Below are 26615 nucleotides of genomic sequence, written 5' to 3' on the forward strand. Positions count from 1 at the left end.
CGGGCCGATACTGACTCAAATAGCTGGATCGGTTATCATGACAATGGGGCTGATCTATCAAATTCAATTAAATGTGTATATACTATATGCATTTTATACAGGAATTTGAAATCCTGTTTAAGTTTTGACCAATTTGTTGCTGAATTCATTTTAAAGATTTTTTTTTTGCCAAGATGCTGGTGTACGATTTATTATTTTAATCATAAATAACAATTCACTAAATGTATGTATGTATTTGTTTGTTACATTTTGTTTTACAGAGTTAGGAAAGCAATGTTTAAGTCAAGCCTGATGATTTCTTACACAAAAAAGAATGATCCCAGTCACTTCCACACAGTGAGGCATACATCTTATTAAGTAAACACTGGTAGCGGATCGGTACTCAATATTGGCTGATACCCAAAGCCCAGGTATCGCTATCAGTATCGGGACTGAACAGTCTAATCGGTGCATTCCTAGCTGTTATCCTGACTCATAAACCAGAACAGAAAACTTGTTGTTACATTACCTGTAATATGTCATTATTCTGCAGATATGGCTATTTTTATTTTAAATTACAATAACATCTCTGCAAGGCACATTGAGATGGTTTATCAAGTACTGCGATGCTTTTGTCATATTAGTTTATACATTCAACATGTGAGATTAAAACAAATGACTCACTGGCTGATGCACTGAACGTCTAGACTTTATTTAACCCTTAAATAGCAGTTACAGTACATTCATATTTTGGACAAGAATCTTGTCTGCACTGCCAAAGCATGTGTTTTTTTTCCCCCTTGACTGAGACTATGTTCAAGACGTCTTGATCTGTAATCGTGTTTTCACTGCATGATGCGGCTCTGCTCGACTTGACACACTTTTGGTGCCAGGTCCTTTTCTCTTGATGATTTTCCACAGCGGATGGCACTGTAGGCGTACGCGATTCTCAGCTGACGGCCATAGCGGTGGCGCAGGAAACTGCCCTGACATTATCTTCAACAACACACTCACTGAATCATTTCAGCGGTAACCAAACAGAGAAACATCTGCACTATGTCAATCGTACGTCGTAGTGTACGCCGTAGCTTTGCGAGCTGACATTTTTTATAATCTGGTTCGAGTGAATTAAAAATTGAATGACGGCAGTTTGGCTATTAAGATCGCGGGTTTGTGCCGTTAGTATCTATTGACTATTCTCTCCGATCAATCAGTGGTCTGCAGTGTTTTAACTCCACCTTCTAGTCGGCAAAACTTGCTTGGAGCCTCGACCGAGGTGGTACACAGAAATGGAGTGGTTCTATTGGTACCATCCACAACTTTTCTAATTGAAATAATAATAAAATAAATAATCGCTCTAATGTGTAATGAACTGAATTGATCTCAACTGGACTGTTTGATGGAAACATGCCTTATGATCATCAAAGTGCTCAGTCTGTGTATCTCCGTCTAGTGTAATGTTTGATATAGTAACTGCCTATAGAAAGATGGAAGGTTTTTATTCTTTCAGAGATCAGAAAGATCATCTTGTTCTTTTATTTTTTTAAATCTGATAAAACTCATACCAAAATGAAAGACTGTCAGAATGAACATGTTAATTAGAAGCATGATTGCTATACCAAGGCCATCTTTATCGAACACGTAAATTAGCAGTGAACTGATGCATCTCTGGATATGGCGTGATAAGGCTGTGTTTTCGCAGCACTGCTGTGTCATCAATTTGCTGGTGTTGCGTTCGTCTACAAAAAAACAGATGCTAGAAAAGATAGAGCACCTTCTTGCACATAGCCCCCAGGCATCGCACTGTAGCACTACGCACAAAGAATTGTTCAAAACCTCATTATCTATATTACACTTATCTACACAATTATCATTATGATCAATCATGTTTCTTTAATCCCTTTGTTTGTTTTTTGATGGTGAGAGCAACACCAGACTCTGCAGCAGCACAGCTTAAACAGCTGGCTTCCCTGACCTCAGGGGCAAAGTGTAGCTCTGTGTAATGAAGTGTGTCGGGAGATCTGATTCATTCCAGTCTCCACCAATGCATCAGTTGCATAAAAGGCACATTATGTAAACAACTTCGTTCTGGTTCCATTTGCCATTGTACATTTTCAACACATAATTTGATTCAGATGTAACAGAAATAACCTTATTCTTGTGCCGGAGAAAGCCGACTTTGTATTATGACTGCAAAGCATCCTTATGTGGTTTTGCCTTTTGCGTCTTCAGGCAAATAAAAGAGAACAAAATTATATGATAATCCTATCACAGCCCATTGCTAACCAGAAGACCCTTTACACATTCTTTATTCTTCCCTTTGGCCTTTCTTGTTTCTTTCTTTTTATTTCCTCTCTTCATTCTTTCTTTCTCGTCGGCACCTTTTTTTTTTTTTTTTTGCCAATACTGTTTTTTTTTTTTAAAACAGTCGTTCTGTTGCAGATTTCAGCCATGCTCTCTGACTGTGCTGAAGGGTAGTCTAATGCCTCAGCTTTTTATTTGAAATGGACAAAACAAACCCAGTGCATCTCCCACTGAAAAACAAACTTCTTGACGGCAAACTCTCGCTTTGCCGTCAAGGACTATGCTGCCCCTTGTGCATTTTGGGCATTCTTCTCAAACCAACCAGTGTCCAGATATCAAATGAAACTTTCATACACACAAACAACTGTTGGCTGCTGCCTTGACTCGTGCGGTGACTCAAAAGATGTTGTTTTATTCCATTTCATTTTACATTTGACCATGACCAGAAACAGTTGAGGGTCATGCTGCCCTCTCCCCTTGCTTTGAACCAACTATGTCTTTAAATAGACACCATTCAGCAGAATGGCTGCAAATTATCATGCCGTGTTTTGTTTAAAATCAGACACCACATGCCTTTCTATTTGGCACACATCTTCCCAAACAGTAAGCTACTGAAAAGACCTCGAATGCAAGTTGTCACCTCTAACTGTTCAATCAGAGATTACATTTGAAAATGAAAAGAATAAATAAATTAATTTTATATAGCCTATATATTAGGGATGTCAGTTACGGTAATTTTCAATAGTCCGACAACCATTGACTTGTAAGTGACCGGTTAATTTTTAAGAAAGAAACGCAAAACGATGTGAAATACAATATATGCTTTCCTTTTTCTCCGGCGCTCCATTAACTCAATGAGCTTTGGCGGCGCATTTTGAAGCGCTATATCCATCCAATCCAATAATGAGTTTTTAATTTATTTTCTGTTAGCTCTGCTGAAGTTTATTGCCGCATTTTGATCAGGTCGCAGGTGCTTCGATTGGCCGCCGATTGTTATCAGCTGATATTGAAACGTTTTCGCTACTCGTTGATTTGTCTTTCTCACCTACACTTTAATTCTCTCTGAGAGTGACACAGCTGGACACACACATACACACACGACAGCCACATGTTAAATTAACATATAGACCATAAATTAACCTATAGCCCGACATGTGTAACTGATAAAAATGTTCTCGGTGGTTAACCAATGAACGGTTAACCGTTGACATCCGTCAAACTCTTTACATTCACCCTTAAACGGATTGAATTGAACTGTTCTGGTAGTGCTAACATAGATGATTTTAAATGATGGCTCTAGTAGACCATCTGGTCAGCCTGCAGGCTGGTCGGCTGGCCGGTCCACCACTTTGGTCCAGACTGAAATATCTCTACTATTGGATGGACTGCAATGAAATTAAGTAAAGTCTATAAAGCTGAGTCCTAATGACTTTGGCCATCTCCTGAATTTTCTTCTGGCACCACCATGAGGTTTACATGTGTGCCTTTTGGTGAAATATCTCAACAACTATTGGATGGAATGCCGTGAAATTTGGTTAAGAGGTCCACCACAATTAGCAAACGTTAGCCTACTACTAGTGCTGTCAATCAATTGAAACATTTAATCACGATTAATCGCAAATAAATCTCACATTTTTGTATCTGTTCAAAATGTACCTAAAAGGGAGATTTGTCAAGTTTTTAATTATCTTATCAACATAGGAGTGGACGTTAATGCAAACGTATGTATGTATTTATTCTTTGAAATCAATTAACAACACAAAACAAATATTGTCCAGAAACCAAAAGCTCAAATCATAACATGGCAACCTCAAGCCAAACAGGCAACAACAGCTGTCAGTGTGTCAGTGTGCTGACTTGACTATGACTTGCCCCAAAACTGCATGTGATTATCATAAAGTGGGCATGTCTGTAAAGGGGAGACTTGTGGGTACCCATAGAAACCATTTCCATATCTTGAGGTCAGAGGTCTAGGGACCCCTTTGAAAATGGCCATGCTGTTTTTTCCTTCACGTTCACTCTGATAGTTTACATGGTAGTAGGTAGGGCTAAGTTGGTATGTCAACTGGTAACATTGTAAACATAATACCTCCTACTACAAACACATAGCTTGTTAGCAGTTTTATTGTGAGCATTTAGCTCAAAGCACCACTGTGTCTTAGCACAGCCTGACCGAGCTGCTAGTATGGCTGTAGACTCTTGGTCTTGTTTTAAAGGTTTGCAATATATTATCTGTAAGCCTGTGTAAATGTCATTTAAGGTCTGCTCACACTGTATTCACAATTGTGTGTATGTAAAAGGAAGCCAGCTATTGATTCTGTGTGGGAGGGTGGCCAGTGGGTAGAGCATCTGCAAACAAAAGCTCATGTAAAATTACCATGTCATTTTATCATAACAAGGAGAGCATAAGAGGCGACTGAGGCACGGTTATCGGAAATCTTAAAGAAGGGTCGATTTTCTTGAAAAATCAGTAGGGCTCCTTTGCAGGACCGTCCTGCACTTAGTAATGACTGTGAAGCAGCTGCATCTGTCTCTGCCCGCCCTGTGGTGACTGGCTCTCTGTTACAAGAGGAGAGAATTAGGCTGGGATTAGGTGTGAAATTGATTAAGTTGCTTTTGGTCCCATGTAAGGGGTGGTTCCTAATGTAGAAAGTGCTCTTATAACACAGGCAGGACATCACAAAGGAAGTCTCCTGCAGAGTTTGAAGCAAGTCTGTAATGTTAGGGTTAGTGACAGATCTGCGAATATGAAGCAAGGCTTTTTGATAGCAGTGAAGACGCTTCTGTGTAATGGCATACTCTTCCGCACGCTTCTTATTGTATTACTTTATTTCATCAAAATGAATGCTACATTTAGGCCATAAGGTCTGTAACACTGCCAACTAACTTGTCAGGTAATTTCACAGGGAGTGAACACGCAGGTGACCTTCAATTAATTGGCTTTCATAAGAATAGAGAGGAGAGGATCGAAGAGAACGTCAAATAGAGAAGGAAAGGTGTGCGAAGGAAGAGGAACTGTATAAATATGGAGAATATTTTTAGCTATGTTATGCAGTAGGCGGTGAATTAGACTAATGTGGGACATTTTTTTGCATTTCAGACTTATGGAATATATTGCGATTTAAAGCCATACATTAAATCCACACCCAGTACTACTCTGAAATCCCCAGAATGTATCCTAATCAAACCAAAAAAGAAAATGCAGATATCACACAAAATAAATAGTAGACATATCAGTACTCTAAGTGCCAAGTTGCCTACGACAAATCTTTATTTCCTAATGTGGGACAGTCATGTCCGAAATGTGGGATAATGAAAAGTCTGTTAAAAGGCCGAAATCACCTTTATTAATGTAGGAAACACTCAAGGCTAAATGTGCAATCCCTGGATACAAAACCTAGGCTTATAGGTGTGGATGATACATGAAGAATCTAATAACATCAAACAAACAATAGACTACAATAGTTTTGAAGCATTTAGGCATATTAGAAAGACATCAAATATCTTATATTATCATATCTGTTATGCAAATAAAACATAATTAATTGCACTGCTCAAAATAAAAGGGAACACATATTATCACAACAGGCATAGGGCCTATTTGAAGCCAATACAGCAAACCTTGAGGCAACACATAAAACCTCAACCTGCGTAAAACCATTGCTTACCACTCACTGCATTATGGATAATGGTTTAATAACCTGTAATGCATTGGCATAATATCTAAAATAATGCATTAGAAGACTAAAACCATATAAATAATCATTGCTATTGCAAATCCATGCTGTCCCACATTAGGCAAATCATCCTGTCCCACTTTTCCTAAAGTGCAAATATAGAGTATATGTACACCACATTATAATATTTGTCGATGAACAAACATATACTTAACATATCCTGATAAAAATTAACAGGAAATGTATGTACTTGCCAGTCAGGGAACAGTTTTACATCCGATAGCTGTCTGTAATAAATTTCATCTGGAAAAGAAATGTTAAGAAATGTTAATCACCATGACAGTAGGAAATATACAGATATTGTCTATAGATATTGCTCCATTATTCTACTCACCAACATGCTGATGACCAGTTGGAAATGCAGAATAAAATCCTGCATGACCACACAGAAAGACACTTAACCTTTTTGTGAAAGGGTAAAATAATTGCTAAGACCTAATTTGCATAGTTCTGTGTTGAAGTTCAACAACTCGGTGACAAAAACTGGAAAATGTCTCAGGCCAATTTTTCTGAATCTCAAGTTATTTTAACCCTAAACCTGACCTCATTTAAAAAAAAAAAAATGACTACAGTCTTATGCAGGGGTAATTTTTCAGTTTTTATTTATTCCTGTATTATTTCCTGTTTTTAATATTATATTTGTATCATTCACATTATTGCATTCTGGTCTGACTGTCTCCTTTCTAAGCTCACAGCGTCTCAAAGGCATGCCAGCTAAACTTAGTAACAAAGTAGGGCAATTCATTTTATTCCATACTAGAGCTCGCATGGCGGTGTTGCAAGCCAAAAATGCAATCACTGGACAGTATCTTTGAGACCATTCATCGGGCCCGGACTGAGAGAATAATTGAGTCCGGGACTGTAACTCCAGCCGCTCTGCACATTCAGATCCGACTGCTTGTATTGGAACCATTTTGTTGTGGTTTTTATAGTCTTTGACTCACAAAAGGAGAAAAGTGATGCAATATATTCATGCCAACCAAAAGTATAATAGTAAACAGCTTCTTTCTTCCCAGATGAATGGACCACAGTTAAGTGACAATAATAGATATAGACCTCCCGTGTCCAAACAATGCATAAAAGCTTTGAGGCTCAGTAGTGATCATTTTAATTTCAACAGGCTCAACTGAAAATGTTCAGAAAATCAATGTCCCCTCTCCATAAAGCAGAACAGCACAAATCGTTATCTGTGAAGTTGTACACCTGTACAAGCCAATACAATTCAGTACTATGGTCATTTTAAGGCTTTGTGTAGTGTTGGTTTTGTATTGGACTGTATTATATTTAAAGTAGGGCTATCGATTCAAATATGTATTGTTTGTTTATTGTTGATTGTCCATAGTTAATCGCAAATTAATCTCACGTTTATCTGTTCAAAATGTACATTGAAAGGGAGATTTGTCAAGTATTTAATACTCTTATCAACATGGGAGTGGGCAAATATGCTTGCAACAACACAAAACAATGACACATTTCAGAAACCCTCACGGGTACTGCATTTAGCATACAAAATATGCTCAAATCATAACATGACAAACTCAAGGCAACAACAGCTGTCAGTGTGTCAATGTGACAATCTAGTATGACTTGGTTGGTCCCCATGGATGTACCTTTGGGTTTTCTAGTTTCATATGACTTCAATCTAGCTTTAAAACTGAGCCGGTATAACCTAAAAGTTGCGTGAATGCGTTAAAGAAATAAGTAGCATTAAAAACAATTTGCGTTAACGCATTAACTTTGACAGCTCTAATTGAAAGATATTGCTATTGTTTTGACCACCTCCCTTTACATACATGAAGGGGACAGAATATAACAATCATTTCCTTGTGTTAACTCTTCACTGTCCCTACAATGACACAAATGAGAGTTGATAACGTGATGTCATTTATATTATTCTTTATTTAATACATTGCATCAGCCTGGGCAGGTATGACATTTTCCTCAACTTCTCTGCATATACCATTTCTAGCCTTAACCAAAGTAATAAGACCTCTTACAGTTATTCATTAAACTATTGTGCTGAAGACATGTGAGTGATTATAAGTGTATGTGAGTGAATATTGATGTGAAAATTAGTTTCCAAGACCCATACATTGTCTCTGTGCACTTATGCAGCCATTATGCTAAATGCACATTACAGTATAATTAATTTGACTCAACTGCATCTCGCCATACTTGCGCTGTGTCATTCAGGTCAGCAGCTTTTTAAATTTGGCAAGTTAAATATACGGTAAATGTATTCTAAATGATTGTGCAAATTATTACATTATCACATTTTGTCTTACAAAAGAACGACAAGAAGTCCCCTTCAGCATTTATATTTGTCCCTCCATCTCTCCATCCTTGCAGCGTGGGTCATTCAGTTCCACACACAACTTCCCATCCACACTAGCTTATATGAATATTACAATTTAGAAACGTTTGTGTGACATTTCTGATAGTATTATATAGTACACACATGGGACAACTTTAATAATTTAACAAAAAATGTGATTAATTTTGCTGTCATTTCTGATATTTTACACATACAATAAGATGAATACTGTGAGCCTACATACCTTAGTATGATTATAAGTGATTATAAGTGCATGTGAGTGAATATTGACGTGCAAATTAGTTTCTCTGTCCCATTCATGGTCTCAATGCACTTATACGACCATTATGCAAATGCACTGATTCAGCTGTTGGGGCAGAGTACCACAGTTAATCGGCGCTACTCTTGGGGACTAAATGGAAAAAAAAACGCCATCAAAAACATATTTATTTGGTTTTCTTAATGTTATTTTATCATTATGAAAATACAGGCAGGTGCAGAATAGGTATTTAGAAAAAGTCAGGGCAGGAGGGAAACATATCATACATAATGACAGCGTTAAATGGTGTGGGCCATGGCGGTCCTAGTGTTAATTGTGTCTGTAAGCAGAGTTCCTACCATGAGGTCAAAAGCAGAGGAAGTGTAGGTACAGATCTGAATGTTATTGAGCACCTAGTGTTGTGTTTTCTTTGAATTATTGGTAACACTTTATAATGACCATCATTTATAAATGGTAAATTGATAGTTAATTCAACTTTGTTAAAAGTTATTTTACTGTTAAAAAACAACTAATGATAATTAATAATGTTTTCTAATTATTAGTAATGCTATAATAAAGTATTTGGTAATGATTAAGATATTATTTGTAAATCTTACAGAAATTGTTCATCTATAAACATTACATAGATATTTGTAACACTTTGTTAAAGGTTAATAACTTGTTTGTACATTTTCTATAAACATTATTTGAATGGCTATTATAAAGTTTCAACTAGTAATTATAATACCTTATTAAATTGTTAATAAATACCTTGTAAGGCAAACAAAATTTAGATAGATAGTTAATACTTTGTCAATGGTTAATAATTGGTTTCTGGTCCATTTATCTATGTCATGTTTCTAGATGTTTTACAAACGATTCATTAAAGGATAATACAAATAATTTCCTAATTATTAACAACAAATACTTAATCTAGTATATAAATTGTTATAATGTGTGCAACAATAAACCGATAATAAATACTTTACTAATGTAATAAGAATGTAATTATTATCATTTCTTATCAGCTATAAATCAGTATATAATTTATAAACTAATGGTTTCATATTACAAAAACTAATGATAAAATAACAAATTATAGCATTATTAATAATTAGTAAACATTATTAATTATCAATTAATTATTAACAGTAAAATATTTATCAACAGAGTTTAATTAACTATCTATTTACCATTTATAAATGATGGTTATTATAAAGTTACCGAATTATCTGTTTCGTTTTGAATTTTATCCCTGACTGTTGTGGTCAATCATTTGGCCCTGCCACTATGAACGTCCAGTCTGGACCTGCCTTTCACAACACTAGTAGCAATTTGATCAATGGCATTTGGCATGGTGTATGAACATAATGGATTTCCTCCACCCCGTGTTTCTCCTCTGCAAATGTGTTGGGTTTGTTTGTCTCCACAGCCCAGTTCATAACACATAATGTACGCGTACAGACGGACATACAAAGGCTGACTGTGTATGCCCTAATATCTTAATCTACCTTAAAATGCCCTGTTCTTTGATCACCGATAAGAATTACTTAAATATGATTAGAAGACAAAATGTAGTTATTTCATTTACATGATCTGATAATTGATTGAAGTGCTCTCTCCACTTTATCCCATATATTTATATTTTCTCAAGTCCCTTAAATGCTGCTACATTGCTTCCAAAGTATGTCTCATCACCTTTGTGTAGGGCTCATTATTTCAGTTTTTTAGAAATTTAGAAATTTGTGTTATATTTTGACTACTCAAATTGGATAATACAAATCACATTAAAATTTAAAAATTAAACTGAAAATTACATTTTGTAAAAAAAACAAAAAAACAATTGCAGCTCCAATCCTTAGCTGGTTCAGCTGTCAATTTGTGTTACTTACTAGAGGCTGATGCATAATCAACAGCCAATTTCTTTTGCCCCCCAACCCCATTTTTATTTGGTATTTATTGCATTGATCACTGACACACAACACATTTCAAACATTTGGATGAGTGTGGTCGTAAAATCCAAGTAAACTTTGTTTAAAATGATTTTACTTTAAAAAAAAAAATCTGGGTTGTTTTTTCTCTGTGAAAAATTGTCAAAAACCGAAAAGAATGAGCCTGACTTCACCTGAGACTGCATGACAAGTAGATATGAGCTGATATTACAAATGTCAGCCTTGCACTGAACTCCTGTGTTTGGCAGGTGCATCAAGCCACAGAAATAAATGATGACTGACAAAGTTACTGCTGTATGGATATGAGGTACAAAACCTCATATCCATGCCGTAATACACTGACACAAACACTGGTCTCCTGGGCGTCCGTTGTTTTTTGACCCACCCATATACCCCAAATACTTCCTACGTAGACTTCCACGGACTATTATAACAAACGTTTTTGTGATAACAAATGTTATTCATGACAAAATATGTTTCCATTGAAACGTAATCCACAATGCAATTTCGTTGTATGGGAACGCAATCTTTGTATAGACCAGCAGTCAGTAAAAAGAAGGTGGATTCAAACTGTAGCAGTAGTTTCTCACTTACTGCTTTTTCTCTGTCTCCTTTCAATTGCTCTTGTGGCGAAGCACAGCATACTCAGTGCCTGATACATTTCAGATTTGCAAAAAAAAATCTATATTGCATATAATTAACTGATGTTATTCTTCGACTCATCTCAATTTTGAGTAAACACAGGCTGGTAGCGTAGCCATTTCTCAGAATTTTTCCGCTTGGATTCCAACGCAGTTTGACAGCCCAGTAAAAACCTCTGAGCCCTTTGATCAGGAGATGCTCATTTCTGCATCACTCCAATCCAAGAGGGAGTCCCAATTTAGTTACAACTCGAGTAAGATAGAGCTGAAAAGGATGTTAGAACCACTTTTGGGGATATTTCTCCCTGTCTCCCTCGATCTGTCTTTCCTGTCCTTTTTTAAAACAGATGCATACTGTTAAAGCAACAGATAAGTGAGTAAGGAACAGGGAGAGTGAGTAAGTTGTTGAGTGAGAGAGCAGGATGCTGATACGTGACGGGCAGAGAGGGGTTAAGTTTTGATATCTGAAACTTTCAGAAGCAGATTTCTGTTCAGAAATGACGCTCGGGTAAACATGTCCAGAAATCAGACCTTTAATTCCACGTTAATCCTCTTTTCTGCAGCCCCGTCCATGGCTGACACGGTTGCCCCGTGGAAAAGCCTGCTATGGGTTTGGAACGCTGGCTTTGAAGTCCAATGTTTCTATCGGGGTCCTAGAGTAGAGTTATCGCATGGTAGCTTTCCCCCGACACCTCAGCGGATTAAAAACTCTGTTTGTTTGTTACATGTTTCTTCTATTTCCCATTTGGAGATACAAGGTTTTCAGCCAGCAGCAACATTACACTACTGTATGTTACTACTGTATACTGTAGGTTTTGTCTTCTGATCAGTTCTCTAGATCTCTTGTCTGGTTGATTTAATATGAACTGCATTGTTCTTCAAGGAGTTAGTAGGCCTCGACAAGATATATTTTTGTTGCATTGGAAGTCTGTTGTTTATACCTCTGCGTGGGTTCATCTCATTTATGCAGGTTGTACAACACTGTTCATGTTAAGACTCTTGTAAACATCAGCGTGTGAATAATAATGTTGGCGAAGCCTCTTGGATAAGTAATAAAATGTCTTCAACTCTACAACTTGTTAATTTGTGTTTATGGGATAGTAATTTGTTTGCTTATTGAGTCATCACGAATGTACAAAAGGTTTACCCTTTTATACTCTCTGGGTTTCCTACAACAGAGATGCCTCACACTGAAGAACAGAATAAGGGGCTGTCCACATGCCGCAATTTTTGTACGCTCAATCCATTGTTGTCAATGTAGACGCGGCTGGTGCGCTGAAACGCGGGAGCGACGCCGTCGTGACGCACAAGCGCACCAAAGCACCTGTTTTTCAGGGCGCAACGGCTGTGCTCTGAGATAAAAATAGTTCAACTCTTGGAAGGCTGCTACCCTGAGCTTTACATCTGTTCCACGGGCTATGTTTACTTGCTTCATCCTTTCTGACCGAGGACGCCACAACATCTGGTGAAAGGTTAGCCAAACGGACACAGAGGAATCAAGCATTAAAGCTGCTGTGAGGTTTACAGTGCTGTAAATCCATTAATATTTGTTTTCATTTAGTTTAGTCAGTGAGGCTTTTACTGCTAAATTACAGCAACTTCATCGTCATCATCACAGCACACATGTTTTGGTTGCTTAGTAACGGAAGGCGCGACAATAGCGTAACCTCTGAAGCACCTTGGATAAAAGAATGAATGTGGCTCGGCTGGCGTATTCCACACGTTTTTGATGCGGCTTATGAACAGCCCCTAAATATGAAATCCAATTATATGTTTAGTGTATAGTCAGTTACTGCAGCTGAAAATCGCATATAGAAAATATTGTATCCAAAATTAATTGCAATGGTCCAGTGGTGGAACAGAAGGGAAGGAACTATGATTAACTTACAAATTGTTTGTGCTCTAACAAAAGGAGGGATTACTCCGTGGTTGAGCTTTTGCCCACTGTATTCAAAGCAACAACCACCAAGGGTAACTGTTTCAATTTGGAGACAAAGAAAGCAAAGAGGTGTGTGTCTGTGTGTGTGTGTGTGTGTGTGTGTGTGTGTGTGTGTGTGTGTGTGTGTGTGTGTGTGTGTGTGTGTGTGTGTGTGTGTGTGTGTGTGTGTGTGTGTGTGTGTGTGTGTGTGTGTGTGTGTGTGTGTGTGTGTGTGTGTGTGTGTGTGTGCGTGTGTGTGTGTGCGTGTGTGTGTGTTTGGAAGAGTTTTCAGAGAGTGCCGCAGTAAGAGTTTGGCGACGCTTCAAAAATGATGAATGATTTAATTTCGTGTTTTGTTCTGCCCTTTGAACATTTTTATTCCATGAGTATTTTTGTTACCCCCAAAAATAAATTGCAAAAGAACAATGGCAGGAAAAAAAAAATCGAACATTGCATCTAATTCTTTAGGATTTGCTTCATATGGTACTTGGTCATATTGCTGTCTCACTTTGCCCCGAGGTTTAGACTGAGAAAACGGGGGCGATGTACCAATATGTTGCTTCACTGCTCAGACCGGGTCAGGGGCTTTCTTATTAGCCTAATTTCCAGTTTTGGCCCAGAGCATCTAAAAACGATGTGCCATATCACTTCAAATAACGACAATACACCCCTACATACAGTATGATGTTGTAGGTTTGTGTGTCTGTGTGTATTGTGCATTTAAGCAGCTATATGGCTGTTTGAGCTAGTCTGTCTTTCTATCTTTCTGTATATTGCCTGTTCTGAGCACTAAAGCACTCGATGACTCATCAAACCTCCAGAGATGCAACAGGGGAAAACCCACCCATCCACACACACACACACACACACACACACACACACACACACAACACACCATTGTTGATCCAGAAAAAGGTCTGGCCCTATAGCAATTTTGCCTAACCTCTCTTTAACAATGCGGCATGACTTGGCACATGCTGTGCTCTTGCTCCCCCTGTGACTGCTGGGAGTGGTGTGCTTATTGTGAGCCCTCCGCTGCACATCACCTTTGATTTGTGTGTGCAGCACCGGCTTCTTTTAAGTGGTTTCCTACATAGAGAACACACACACACACACACACACACACACACACACACAAACTTAGATCTCTGGGGACAGCAACACCTGCCTGCAGTTTCAGATCCTGTAAACCCCAGGAAACAGAGAGACAGGAGTGCCTGTTGTGTTTTGTCACGCTTCAGATCAGGAGCAAAGAAGGAAACCTGCCTTGAAGCTACTGGAATAAAGCCAGAAAATATAGAGTGCATGTGCAGGTTCTCAAAGTACAGGTTGTTTACTAGGAGTGGTAAAAAATTGATTCAATTATGTATCGCAATTATTTTTTTTTTAATGCCAGAATCGATGTGCTTCATTTGAGTCTATGTGGAGGTATAACGAAGTTACCGCTTTTACTGTTGTAGTCTGAGTAACGTGACGTCATATCCGTTCCGTATCTGTCAACTAAAACAAATCGCAGCGAGCCGAAACGACAAAGCAGAAAACGGCGGAGGGTCTGCATGGATACGACCTGAACCCTCACATTTTAAATCCAACGTGGTAAACACTAAATGTACAGTAAAGTATGGAAACACTTTGGGTTTCACACATTGCAGGAGAAGCAGAGCTAGACATCATGGCTAAAGCTGCATGCTAACTCTGTCACGGACAGGAAACGCTATTGTATTGCGTTAATGTGCGGTCGAGCCAGCCATCACTCTCATCTCCGTAGTCAAATCAGCCGACGCTACAACTGTAGAGCACCCATACTTACATTTATGTTAAATGCATTCAAACGACCCCGATGGAGCTGACCATAGATGTATGAAGAGAACGGAGCTGACGGGAGAGCTAGAGACAGACTTGGCGAAGTTAGCGGAAGTCTACACGTGTGACTACGTCCGGTTTTCCAAATAAGGTGTTCACATAGGGAACTGTATATACAAAATACATATATGGAAATAAGATTGATTGGATTATATTCACCAGAAGTATAAAACATGACATGTCCCTTATAAATTAAAAACAATACCACTAATTTGTGAGGGAAATGTCTTTATTCTTTGATTTTTGGGTTGCTGGAAAATAAATAAATAAATAATGCCTGACAATGATATATTATATATTTGACTTAAGGACATCTCAGACTACATACATGCTGAAAATCAAACATCTTTAGGCTATCAATTTAGAAATTTTCCATAGTAAATGTCTCTAGAAGTGTATGATTCAACTTTTTCCTATGGTCTAGTGTTAAAAAAGTTAACAAAAATCACAATAAATCATAATATCGAATCACAATATTTGTAGAATCGCAATATATATTACTCAAGTATTGTGATAGTATTGAATCGGGAGATAGGTGTATCGTCCCAGCCCTAGCGTTTACCCACAATTCTGATGAAATGTTGCAGTAATAAAGTATTATATAACATGGTACCTGTCTTAAGCCGGCTGTGGCTCAAAGGGTAGAGCAGGTTGTCCACCAATCAGAAGGTCGGTTGTTCGATCCCCGGCTGCTCCAGGTTACATGTCGATGCGTCCTTGAGCAAGACACTTAACCCCAAATTGCTCCCGAAGGCATAGCCATCGGTGTGTGAATGAGTATTTAGATTAGATCCTGATGGGCAAAGTTGGCACCTTAGTATTCTCTGCCATCAGTGTATGAATGGGTGAATGCTGACATGTAGTGTAAAGCGCTTTGAGTGGTCGGAAGACTATATAAGTCCAAGTCCATTTACCATTTAAGTGTTTCTGTCTCTGTCTGTTTGTGTCTCCCCCCCATCACTCATTCTCTGTCATTCCTTCTCCTCCTCCAGACATCCGGGGTTTGCAAACCTTTATGGACCAGTCGTCGCGGCTGGGTCTGGATGTTTCCTTGCAGAGGGTGGACCGCAACGTCAGCCGAGTCTTTAATGACCTCTTCAACACGATGCGCACGGAGGAACTCAACCGGTACCGGGACACACTGCGGCGGGCCGTTTTGCTCATGAGCCCTCGAGGAGCACAGGTGTTCATCCACCAGGTAAGCTACATTGCTGAGAGTTTTCTTCATCTAGGGATCAGCAACACAAGCAGAGAGACAGTGAAACAGTTTATTCAATAAAGATCACCCATGAAGGGAGCACATTTGCCTGGCACCGCTAATCTGACAGTTGATCAAACATTTAATTGCCTCAATTGTTGTGAATGAAAAACACAGCAAAATAATTGAGTAACAGGAGATAAATTACCAAGTTTTTATTGGGAACTTGTCAATAAAACCCACAATCGTGACCCTTCCCTTGTTAAAACTGATGAAACAACATGTAAAGATGCCTGTCTCAACCAAAGTTCTGACCCAAAGCAGATGGCAGTGATCAGACTGTGTGTGTTACCTTCGATATTGAGCTGGGCAGAAAAAAAACACTTTTCAGGTGCCAATATTCTGCATCAGATGTTACAAATATATCTCTGGACAGCAGAAATGGTATTTCTACAGTAAAACATTCATTCTACCTTCAGTGCGCTGCCAGTGAAGTGAGTCTTGTTTACTGCACAAATCAGCAACACTATATATAACCCCAGGCAAAGTTCAAAGTTTTTCTACAATAAAAAAAATGTATTAAATAAATGGACATTGGGGATGCAGCCATGCACTGAGAATAAAAGGGATCCGATTTTGCTCAAGTTTCTGTTTTGAAGAAATAAAGGCTTCACTTTTTTGGACCGTCTGTGACTAAAGGCATGAAATATTCCAACATAACATAGACCCAACTAAACGATGATGAAATTTGTTGCCAACTACTTTTAGAATCAATTTAATCGATTAGTTAATCTCTTGAAACAGATTTTGCATTCACGTGCGGAATCTGTAAGCAACTGGACAAGATTTATGGTTTAGATTTGTAGTCCGAGTAGTGTTGACCAATCACGTTTGAGCAGGCTTTGGTTGAATGCAGGTAAGCAGCTTGTGTGGAGAGCAGAAGAGGCGGAACGCATTGGCTGAAATGTAATTTTGGAACCCACCAGCTATCGTCTGATGATGATTTGCTTTTTATTGGTTTAAAATCAGCTTGTAAACTGGCTACTTGTGAAACAATCCGGTCGAACATGTCGTCTCTCAACTCCAACTCCAGTTTCGCATCTGAAGTTGATAATCGGATTGTAAAAAACGAGCAACGTACAGAAAAGAAAGTCTGGGCCCGGATATCTGCTGGCTACACCGGAACCCCAGAAATATAGACCCTTTGCCACCAGAGGCTTATTTCTGATCATTAGTCATTGCCGCCTATAGCTCATACTATCCTACATGGAAGCTAACTTCTGACCTATTTGCTCCTTCCACATCATGTTTGCTAATTATTGCAGTTGGAATCAGGGGAACGTGTAGTAGTTAATGCATCCAGCTCCAACTTTAGCGCACATCTTTCCCTCTTTCATCCTACCTTACTAAGTTCAAAGCTCATCCGTTAATCAGCTGTCCTCGCCTCAAAACGGTTCATAAGAGATGAACTGCCTGGCCCATGACTGACCTAAAGTCCAGTAAACTAATAATAATTGGGTTAGATGTTGCAATAACAAAGAACACATTTCTCTATGTTCCTCCCGCTAATGGCAGACACAAGTGGAAGGTTTTCCTTTAATCAGCTACAGGGGTTTTACTCATTTTAACCAATTCGTCAAACCATGTTGAATGATTTTGCACTGTAGTGCTTTGGCATGATTGAAGAACACATTTGCGTGGCATTGGCAGTGTTGGGGACAGTGAAAAATATGGCAACATTAAAGCGAGCTGAGTGGCTTGTTCTGCCCAGTAAACACGTCACCGTCTGACACTTAATCTTCTGCCCATCTGGCAAAGACAGGAAAACACTATTAAACATTGAAGATTTCCAAAATAAATTAAACATTTTGACCTCAAATACAGGGCAGTAGACAAGTGGTTGTTAACATACGGTTGTAGGTAAAAGTCAAACCTCCCATTTAACAGTAAACTCTTGAATATGTCTTTTCATTGTTACAATATCTACCCTTTTTATTAACTGAATATATTTTTATCAAAAACCCATTTATGATGCTTGGTTGATCAGCTTTCTAGACATGTAAGGAAACTCATCAATGCTACTCAACTTCCGTCAAAGCAAAATGTCATTGAAAAAGGTCAAGATGTAATAGTCAGAGGACCAAGGCGGTTGATTTTAAAATTAACAGTGCAAAGCAAAAGTGAGATCTACACATTTCATGTCATTTGGATCAGCAGAAGGAGCCCATATTTGTACAAAAAATACAAACACTTGAATACATATTTTAGAAGGCAATGCGGAGTATTAAAAGATTATGCATCTTATTATGTGAAATATGTAAAATTTCCATTCAGACGTAATACATATTTCTCATTTTACTTTTTATATTCTTCAAAATGATTGCTTCTGTATTACTACCTAAAAAAACAATGTTATGTGTCGAGCCCAATGTTTAAAGGGCGGCTCCATCTGTGTTCTGTTCGGTTTGTTTTCAAATGGAAACGCCATCAAGCTAAGCTAATCAATGTGGTTATGAATAATGTGAATGCTAGCACTGGCTGAGTCAAAGTTAGTTTTGCTAAGTTTGGAAATAACTGAAAGGGTTAGTTTGGATTTTTTGAAGTGGGGTTGTATGTATACTCCCGGTTCCGCGAGATAAAATCAGTGTTTTGTGAATTGAGTCTGGTCTGACCAAGATATAACTTACTGTCTGACAGCAAGGTAAAGTGGCTGTGGACGGGAGCAGCAGAAAAACTTATTTTAGCCACCTAAAAAAAATCAATATTGGTTTAAGTGTGCACTATATTTAGAATATATTCACCGCTTAACCTTACCATCAGACAGCCCTTTATGACAGGGGACTGAAGTGGCCATATCAGTCTTCAAGACCAGACCAGACTCCATTCACAAAAACAGTCATTTTACCTTGAGGAACACGGTACTTGCTGATCTACAGCTGCATCGATCGGGTAATTGTTTATTGTTTATTTTATGGTTAGGTTTATTTTCATTTTAATTTTCTTGTTCCCAGGACACTGGGAAAGTATTTTCTCTGAACGGAAAACCTTTTCACACTTCCTTTAATATCACTTGCAATTAAATAAATACTTAAGCTGAGTTATAATATGTATCTATAAGTATTTATTTATCCACTTTATGAATATGCTTGTACTTATATATGTCCAGATTTAGATTGTTTTTATTGAATTTTAAGCTTGCTTGCACATGCACTGCAATCCTGCCCATAACCAAGTTATTGTCTTGAAATCTCTAAGAACACACAACATACTGTACATAGACAGTCCTGTATACATGAGATTGTTTCTATGTCTCAAAAAGATTTACTCTCTATCTCTGCATATCCACCATCTTCTGCACAAACTAATTTAATCTTTCTATGTATTGTGAGCAAATACTGTAGAAAAAAGCCTCAACTAACAGGAAGTAAAAAATCTCACTTGTATTCTATTTGGCTTCTTGTAAATTCTTCACTATAAATCTAAAAGTGAAGCACTTACTGTATGGATAAATAAATCAGTGCACAGGTTGTGAATACACTAACTAACAGGCTTTCAAGTTTTATTAATGACATACTGCTTTGATCTTTTCCTTTAACCCCCGCCCCCCCCCCCCCCCCCCCCCACACACACACACACACACACACACGCACACACACACACACACACTCACACACACACACACACACACTGCTGTAGACATATTTTCTTTCTTTTTTTAATCCCGCCAAGTATATTCTTTATCATTCCTTATACAATTAACATGAGACATCTTGGAGCACAGCTCCCGAATCCTCCTGTGAATATGTTAATATATTAGAAGTGGTGCGGATTTGTTAATTCATCAAAGCTTCATTAATACCTTGGTACAGTAACTGTTGTCACAGAGCGTACCCGCTCCCCACCAGAGATACTGGGGTAGAAAATGTAAATATGCTAATATCTGAATGGAGAATGATGATGATGCCTTGGAGGGTTAAGCACTCATGAAGTTTCTCAGCACGAGAGAAGAAAAGTAAAGTTGCCATGGTGACTAGAAGTCGACAGAATGCCGAATCAAAAATTCATCACAGGCGACAAATCTGTTGTTTTTTCATCGTCTCGCATAGCCAGGCCTATCTCCACAGTGCTGTGTCAGCACTAGAGTTTGTTCATGATGCTAATGTAAATGTTAAGAAATGTGCTTAATTAGTAGGATTGATGGTGTTAGTGGTCTTGACGATTTGCACAAGGCGTGACAAAAAATGCATTAAGGCAGCGTTGGTGAAACTATATAAAGTTGATCAGCTATAGCTGGGTAGCAGTGCTGTTTACCACACATACCTGCACTTCTCTGAATCTGTTGTCTGTGTGTTTCAGAGTTCTTTCGGCTCCATTATTTTCTCTTCCTCTCTTCTGCTCTGCTCTACTGTACACTTATTCATTTCTATACCTGCTGACGTGCATGGATTACTGAACAGGCCTACATAGAGACACAACATGACTGCAAAGAGATGCAAAACAACTACTAAGAGACATAAACAATTGCAAAGAGATGTACATCGGCCGCAAAGACATGCAAAATTACCCTAAAGAGATGCACAATGACTACAGAGAGACACAAAATGACAACAAAGATATGCAAAACAACTACAAAGAGATGCACAATGACTACAAAGAGATGCACAATGACTACAAAGAGATGTACAATGACTACAAAGAGATGCACAATGACTACAAAGAGATGTACAATGACTACAAAGAGATGTACAATGACTACAAAGAGATGCAACAAAACTACAAGGAGACATAAACAATTACAAAGACACGCACATCGGCTGCAAAGAGATGCAAAATTACTCTAAAGAGATGCAAAATTACTACGGAGAGACACAAATCGACAACAAGAAGCCTCAAAACAACTACAAAGAGACACACAATGACTACAAAGAGACGCACATCGGCTTCAAAGACATGCATAATTACCCCAAAACAATGCAAAATTAACACAGAGACACAAAAACAACACAAGGAGACGCAAAATAACGACAAAGAGAGGCACAATGACTACAAAGAGACGCACAATGACTACAAAGAGACACACATTGGCTGCAAAGACAGGCAAAATTACCCAAAAGTGATGCAAAATGACTACAGAGAGACACAAAATAACAAGAAGACGCAAAAAAAAATGACAAAGAGATAGACAATGTGTAGAAAGAGATGCAAAACAACTACAAAGAGACATAAACGATTAAAAAAAGACACACTTCAGCCGCAAAGACGTGCAAAATTACCCCAAAGAGATGCAAAATGACTTCAAGGAGAGACAAAACAACAACAAATGACACGGCCGCGTCTCTTTCAGTCGGTGCATCTTGTTCCAACGTAGGGTGGAGGGGCCTCTGTCTGTGTCCAGGGTCCATTTTCTCATAATTTGTCCATGCCTACTTACTTATCCCTCTACAATGTCAAGTGGGGGTCAGGGGAAAATGCTCAATATGCATTGGGCAGATGAAAGAGAGGCGTCCTTGTCAGGCCGACTGTTCATGAAAGGATTAATAGAGCTGGACTTTATTCATACACTAATATATTCTTTAATTTCAAGTTCACCAACAGAGGACATGGGTGCATTAGCAGAAGTCATCCTAAGTCACATATTCTATTCTTTTCTATTCTATTCTGATAATGCTCTCCTTCCCTGAGTAACATATTCTGTCACATCTCTAGTCTACTCTGAGGCCAAAGTCATTTCTTCTACTTTGAACAAGATGTATATGTCATTGACAGTGTCTGCGGTTTTGCGCTGAAACTCTGGGCTCTTGTTTTCTCCCATGCAGACAGTTGCCATCTCGCCTTTCGTTCACTTCGGCCGTGAGAGGATGTAGCGTCTTCTGTCAGCTCCGGTGCCGCCTCGTTCCTGACAGCCAACTACTCTCTGTTCCCTTTATGATAGGGGAACTTTACTTGAGTCACGCGAGCCTTTTAGAGGGTCATAAAGTGGAACTTTAAGCTTTCAACTGTCTCATTTCGACGTCCTTGGGTTGGATTAGTGAGCATTTGTTAAATCACTTACATAAAATGATGCACATTTAGGTACAGAAACGTGACACATTTTATGAATTACTAAAGTCACTCTCCAATTAATTGTCAACGGTGCAGCTCCAAGCTATATATCTTGAAGACACCCAAATTAGATTTTTGGCTCTCTGGGTCCTGGCTTTGGGAGATAGTCATTCATTTTCACCAACATTGATTAAAATGCTTTAAGCAATTGAAATACCTGTACTGAATGTGAAATGTGGAAATGAACAGTTTCCCAGAATAGTAAGACTAATACATGTTAACATTAGATTGAAAATTTGTATTAACAGTGTATTATTATGCAACACATTCTCACTCCTCGTCAAACCGGCACTTGGTCAGTGCCCCTCAGCATCGGAGACCGACGTATGGGGCGCCCCTCTTGCGTTACTTTTGGACGGACCAGGGACGGCGTGTCAATAAACGCTCATCACATGCATAGTGACCTTTCAAAATAAACTTCCGTTTTCACAGGAAAAATTAGGCAACACAACCACTTAGTTAGGGTTAGGAAACGGTCGTAGTTGACATTAACTTCACTGGATAGCGACTCACGTCAATGCTGACAATGCTAACGACTCACATGACTACCGACTCACGGGACTGACAATACTAACGATTCACGTCACTAGCAACTCACGTGACTCACAGGACTGACGATACTTACGACTCACAGACTCTCGGGACTGACGATGCTAACGACTCATTTGACTACCGATTCACGTGACTCAAAGGAATGATGATACCAATGACTCACATAACTACCGACTCATCTGACTCACGGGACTGACGATAATAACAACTCACGTGACTGACAGGGCTGAAAATACTAACGACTCACGGGACTGATGATACTAACGACTCATATGACTCACAGGGTTGACGACACTAACGACTTATGTCACTACCAACTCACGGGACTGACAATACCGACGAATCATGTGACTAAAGACTGACGTGAAAAAATAAGTCAACGTTACTTTTGGTTTCGCACGGGACACAAACAGCCGTCTCCTGGTTGAAAGTCTTGTGTTTATTTGACCCATCCACCAACCCTCCCGTCCGCCCTGAACAGACCCTCGTGCTATTAATACTACCTACCGTCGAATAAGGACGTGGGTGGGTTCATATTGGAGTTAGTTGAAAGCCCGGTTCGTCACATACTGTTGCTAGAGGGTGTCGCCGTGTGTCGGTTTCCAATGCCGAGGGGCACTTACCGGTATTTGACGAGTTGGGAGTGAGAACGGGTTACATTATTATTAGCAAGTGAGCAAGCAAGCTTTTTCAGATTACAATTATGGATTTGGTCTCATAGGCCTGTGAGTTTTGGTCTGTGTCAGCTTTTGTAATGTAACACATGTTAAATCTATTATCTATTCTCGTATTCTATTGCATTTCTTCTGTCCGCGGTTGCGGGACAGTAGCCTCCTAAGTGTTGATGTGAGTGGAAACAGAATGGGAGGTGTCAGTTGGCATGCGAGCTCTGCAGGCCAGTTGATGGATGGAGCAGAGAGGCTGGGTGAGGTCTGCCTCCTGTGCGGCGGCTACACTGAGCTACAAGAGTGACAAGCGCTGCTGCCTGCTGCCAGGGAACGTGAGAGGGAGAAAGAGATGCTGCACAGCTTGGCAGGAGGGTAAAGAGAGGGAGACAGGAAGAGAGAAAGAGAGCACAAATGAGAGTGATACAAAGGCATGGAGCGAAATAAAGGACAGTGGGAGATGGATGTAGGGAGGAAAGGTCAAAGATGAGAAAGAGATGGGGAGCTCTTACAACATAAAGCACTTCTGTGTGAAACAGTAATGGGTGAAATCTAATGGAAGAGATGGCAGGGAAGAGAGACAAAAGAGAGTAGTGCTGAGAGACATGAGTGGAGTATGTTAACTAACAGGCAGATCCTATTTAAGAAGGGAGGATGTTTAACTATTGGAAAAAAAGATGGCTTATGTGCAAAGAGATAAGTAAGGTATAGATTTAGACAGCTGTAAGCGTTTTAGTCTGTATGTCTGTGAAAGTGTGAATGCAACCCACGTTGCACATGTGGAAAATATGAAAAATTGTTCACGTTTATTGTACATTTCTTCCACTTTTTGACGGTTTTAATGAATTCAGTTGGAAGGAGGTACAGCTTGTTTTCCTTAAAAAAATCAGCAAAGACTAGATTGTTCCTTGTTACCATCGGCCCCTTTAAACTTGAAAGAAAAACTTGCCTCCAGAACTCGCTGCATAATCATCTGATAACATTTTAGAATACTGACATATTGCACAGAAAAAAAGCTCATAATTATCATCTAACCAAAACTACTGCAGAGCTACTTCATAAAAAAAGTTTTGAGTCTCCTTCTTCCAACACTGCCAATACACAAATCTGGGGATATACTGGACGTAAACAAGTCGCCATTATTGCGGTGGTGTCTCCCTATAAGCACACATTTAAAGGCAAGCTTTCCTAACAAGTCTACAATGTTCTACTTTTTTCTTTACTTTCTATGTACGTTACTTTTGACAAGGATGTCTAGGAGTTCGGGAAGAGCCTGAGCAGTTCTCAGCTGCCCTGACGTTAGCCTGACATGTCGAAACAAGTGACTTCAGCTAAGATGACACTGCTTAGCTAGCGTGTCTAACATTAGTGAGCTAACTAGACACTGTCTAGGGGCTGCGGTGGTCCCACAGAACAAATTAACTCAGTCAACTGTGTCAGTGTCGAGTTTGAAGTTGTTGGGATGAGCGATTCTAGAGAAAGCTGCAAGCAGCAATAGATTGTTTCAACCAAATTGCAATCACTGGGTCCATGTTTAATTCCTTTCAGCCTCACATCATGGATGTATAAAGAGAACTGGATACAGCGTCGGACGGAGGCTCCTGCTCATTCCTCAGAGAGTTGCTCAGTGGCGCATGAAGCCACAATTGCTCGACCGCAGAGTGATAAAACGGCATTTATATAGCGCCTTTCTAGTCTTCCCACAATCAAAGCCCTTTACACTACATGCCAACATTCATCCATTCACACACACACATTCATACACTGATGACATAGGCTGCCATACAAGGTGTCAACCTGCACATCATGATCTAATCTAAGCACTCATTCACACACCGATGGCACAGCCTTCGGGAACAATTTGGGGTTAAGTATCGAGGACACTTGACATGTTGACTGGAGGAGCCGGGGATCGAATCGCCGATTGGTGGATGACCCGCTCTACCTCTGAGCCACAGCCGCTCCCAGCCTGTCTTAGTGCAGAACGCCCTGCTTATATTTAAAGTTATGTTTGTGCAGGAATGATGAGTTGTCAGAACTGGTGACTCAACTGTGGTGCATAGGAAATACAGTATACTGCATTAACTCTCCCTGTCTTTCAGAGAATATATTATCATTATTCAACTTTGTCATGAAACCTCATATTGAAAAGCAGATTTCCAGAATTTGTCTCTATATTATAAAAATGGGACTTTATTTTTTCTCTGTTCTATTTTCCATCCTGAATAGAAGCTACAGTACGAAAAGCAGTAGCAGTCATATCAGCATGGCTCCATATGAGCTGCCAAAGGATTCAAGACGTAGATGACCTTCACCTGCTGGTAGTAGTGGATTAGTAGTGCCTTCTTTTAAGTTGTATCTGGTGCTCTTGAGTATCTTGCTTTTTCCTGCCGCTTTATGGACCGTATCTGCCAACTGAAACATCTCGTTCAACATCCACGTATTTATTTCAAGGGGAAGGAAGCAATATAAATGCCAGCACTAAGCAAATATACCGGAGCGGTTTGAGTACTCTTTCAAGGTCAGCTATTCAGCAGAAACATAGTTTTATTTGCTTGCTCTGTCACAGAAATAACCTCAGCAAGTTCAACAAATCTGGCTCGATGATTGAAATGATTTATTTCATTAAATAATTCCTTCCATCTTTGTTTTTTCCACTCTCTTTTTAAATGTCATCCTGTGTAACAAAAAGAAAATCACAGCTAACAGTGAAACTGTGAGTTTTCTTCAGTGGTTAAGTACATTGAGACAGGTGCTGTACTTAATACAGTTTTGGGGTACTTTTATTTTACTTGAGTATTTAAATGTTATGCTACTTTATACCTATAACTCACTACATTTCAGAGGGAAGTATTGTACAATTTATTCCACTACATTTATCAGCAAGTGGAGTTACTGTACAGATTAAACAACAAAACATGTGATCAATTTATAAAATATGATACTGTGCTATATATATATAGACTATCTAACAATATATATTAAGTAGTTAAACGTTTATTAAAATGCTGCTTATGTGTTAAAGCATCAGGAATAATATTCCAATAATGTACCATGTAATAATTAGGGCTGTTAAAGTTAACGCATCAACGCAACTTGCGATTTTTAGGTTGGAGCGAGTTCAGTTTTAA

At 39.0% G+C, this 26615-nt stretch overlaps 1 protein-coding gene across 3 annotated transcripts in view; it reads left to right on the forward strand.

The window, feature by feature from the left end:
• Positions 1-26615, forward strand: part of grid1a (glutamate receptor, ionotropic, delta 1a) — a 334030-nt gene that overhangs the window by 203160 nt on the left and 104255 nt on the right. For all 3 annotated transcript variants that reach the window (XM_074646202.1, XM_074646203.1, XM_074646204.1), the window contains exon 4: positions 15960-16165. In XM_074646202.1, the coding sequence (XP_074502303.1) occupies positions 15960-16165 (206 nt within the window). The remainder of the gene's footprint in view (positions 1-15959; positions 16166-26615) is intronic.

The sequence above is a fragment of the Sebastes fasciatus genome, chromosome 9, assembly GCF_043250625.1.
Source record: "Sebastes fasciatus isolate fSebFas1 chromosome 9, fSebFas1.pri, whole genome shotgun sequence".
Classification (NCBI taxonomy): Eukaryota; Metazoa; Chordata; class Actinopteri; order Perciformes; family Sebastidae; genus Sebastes; species Sebastes fasciatus.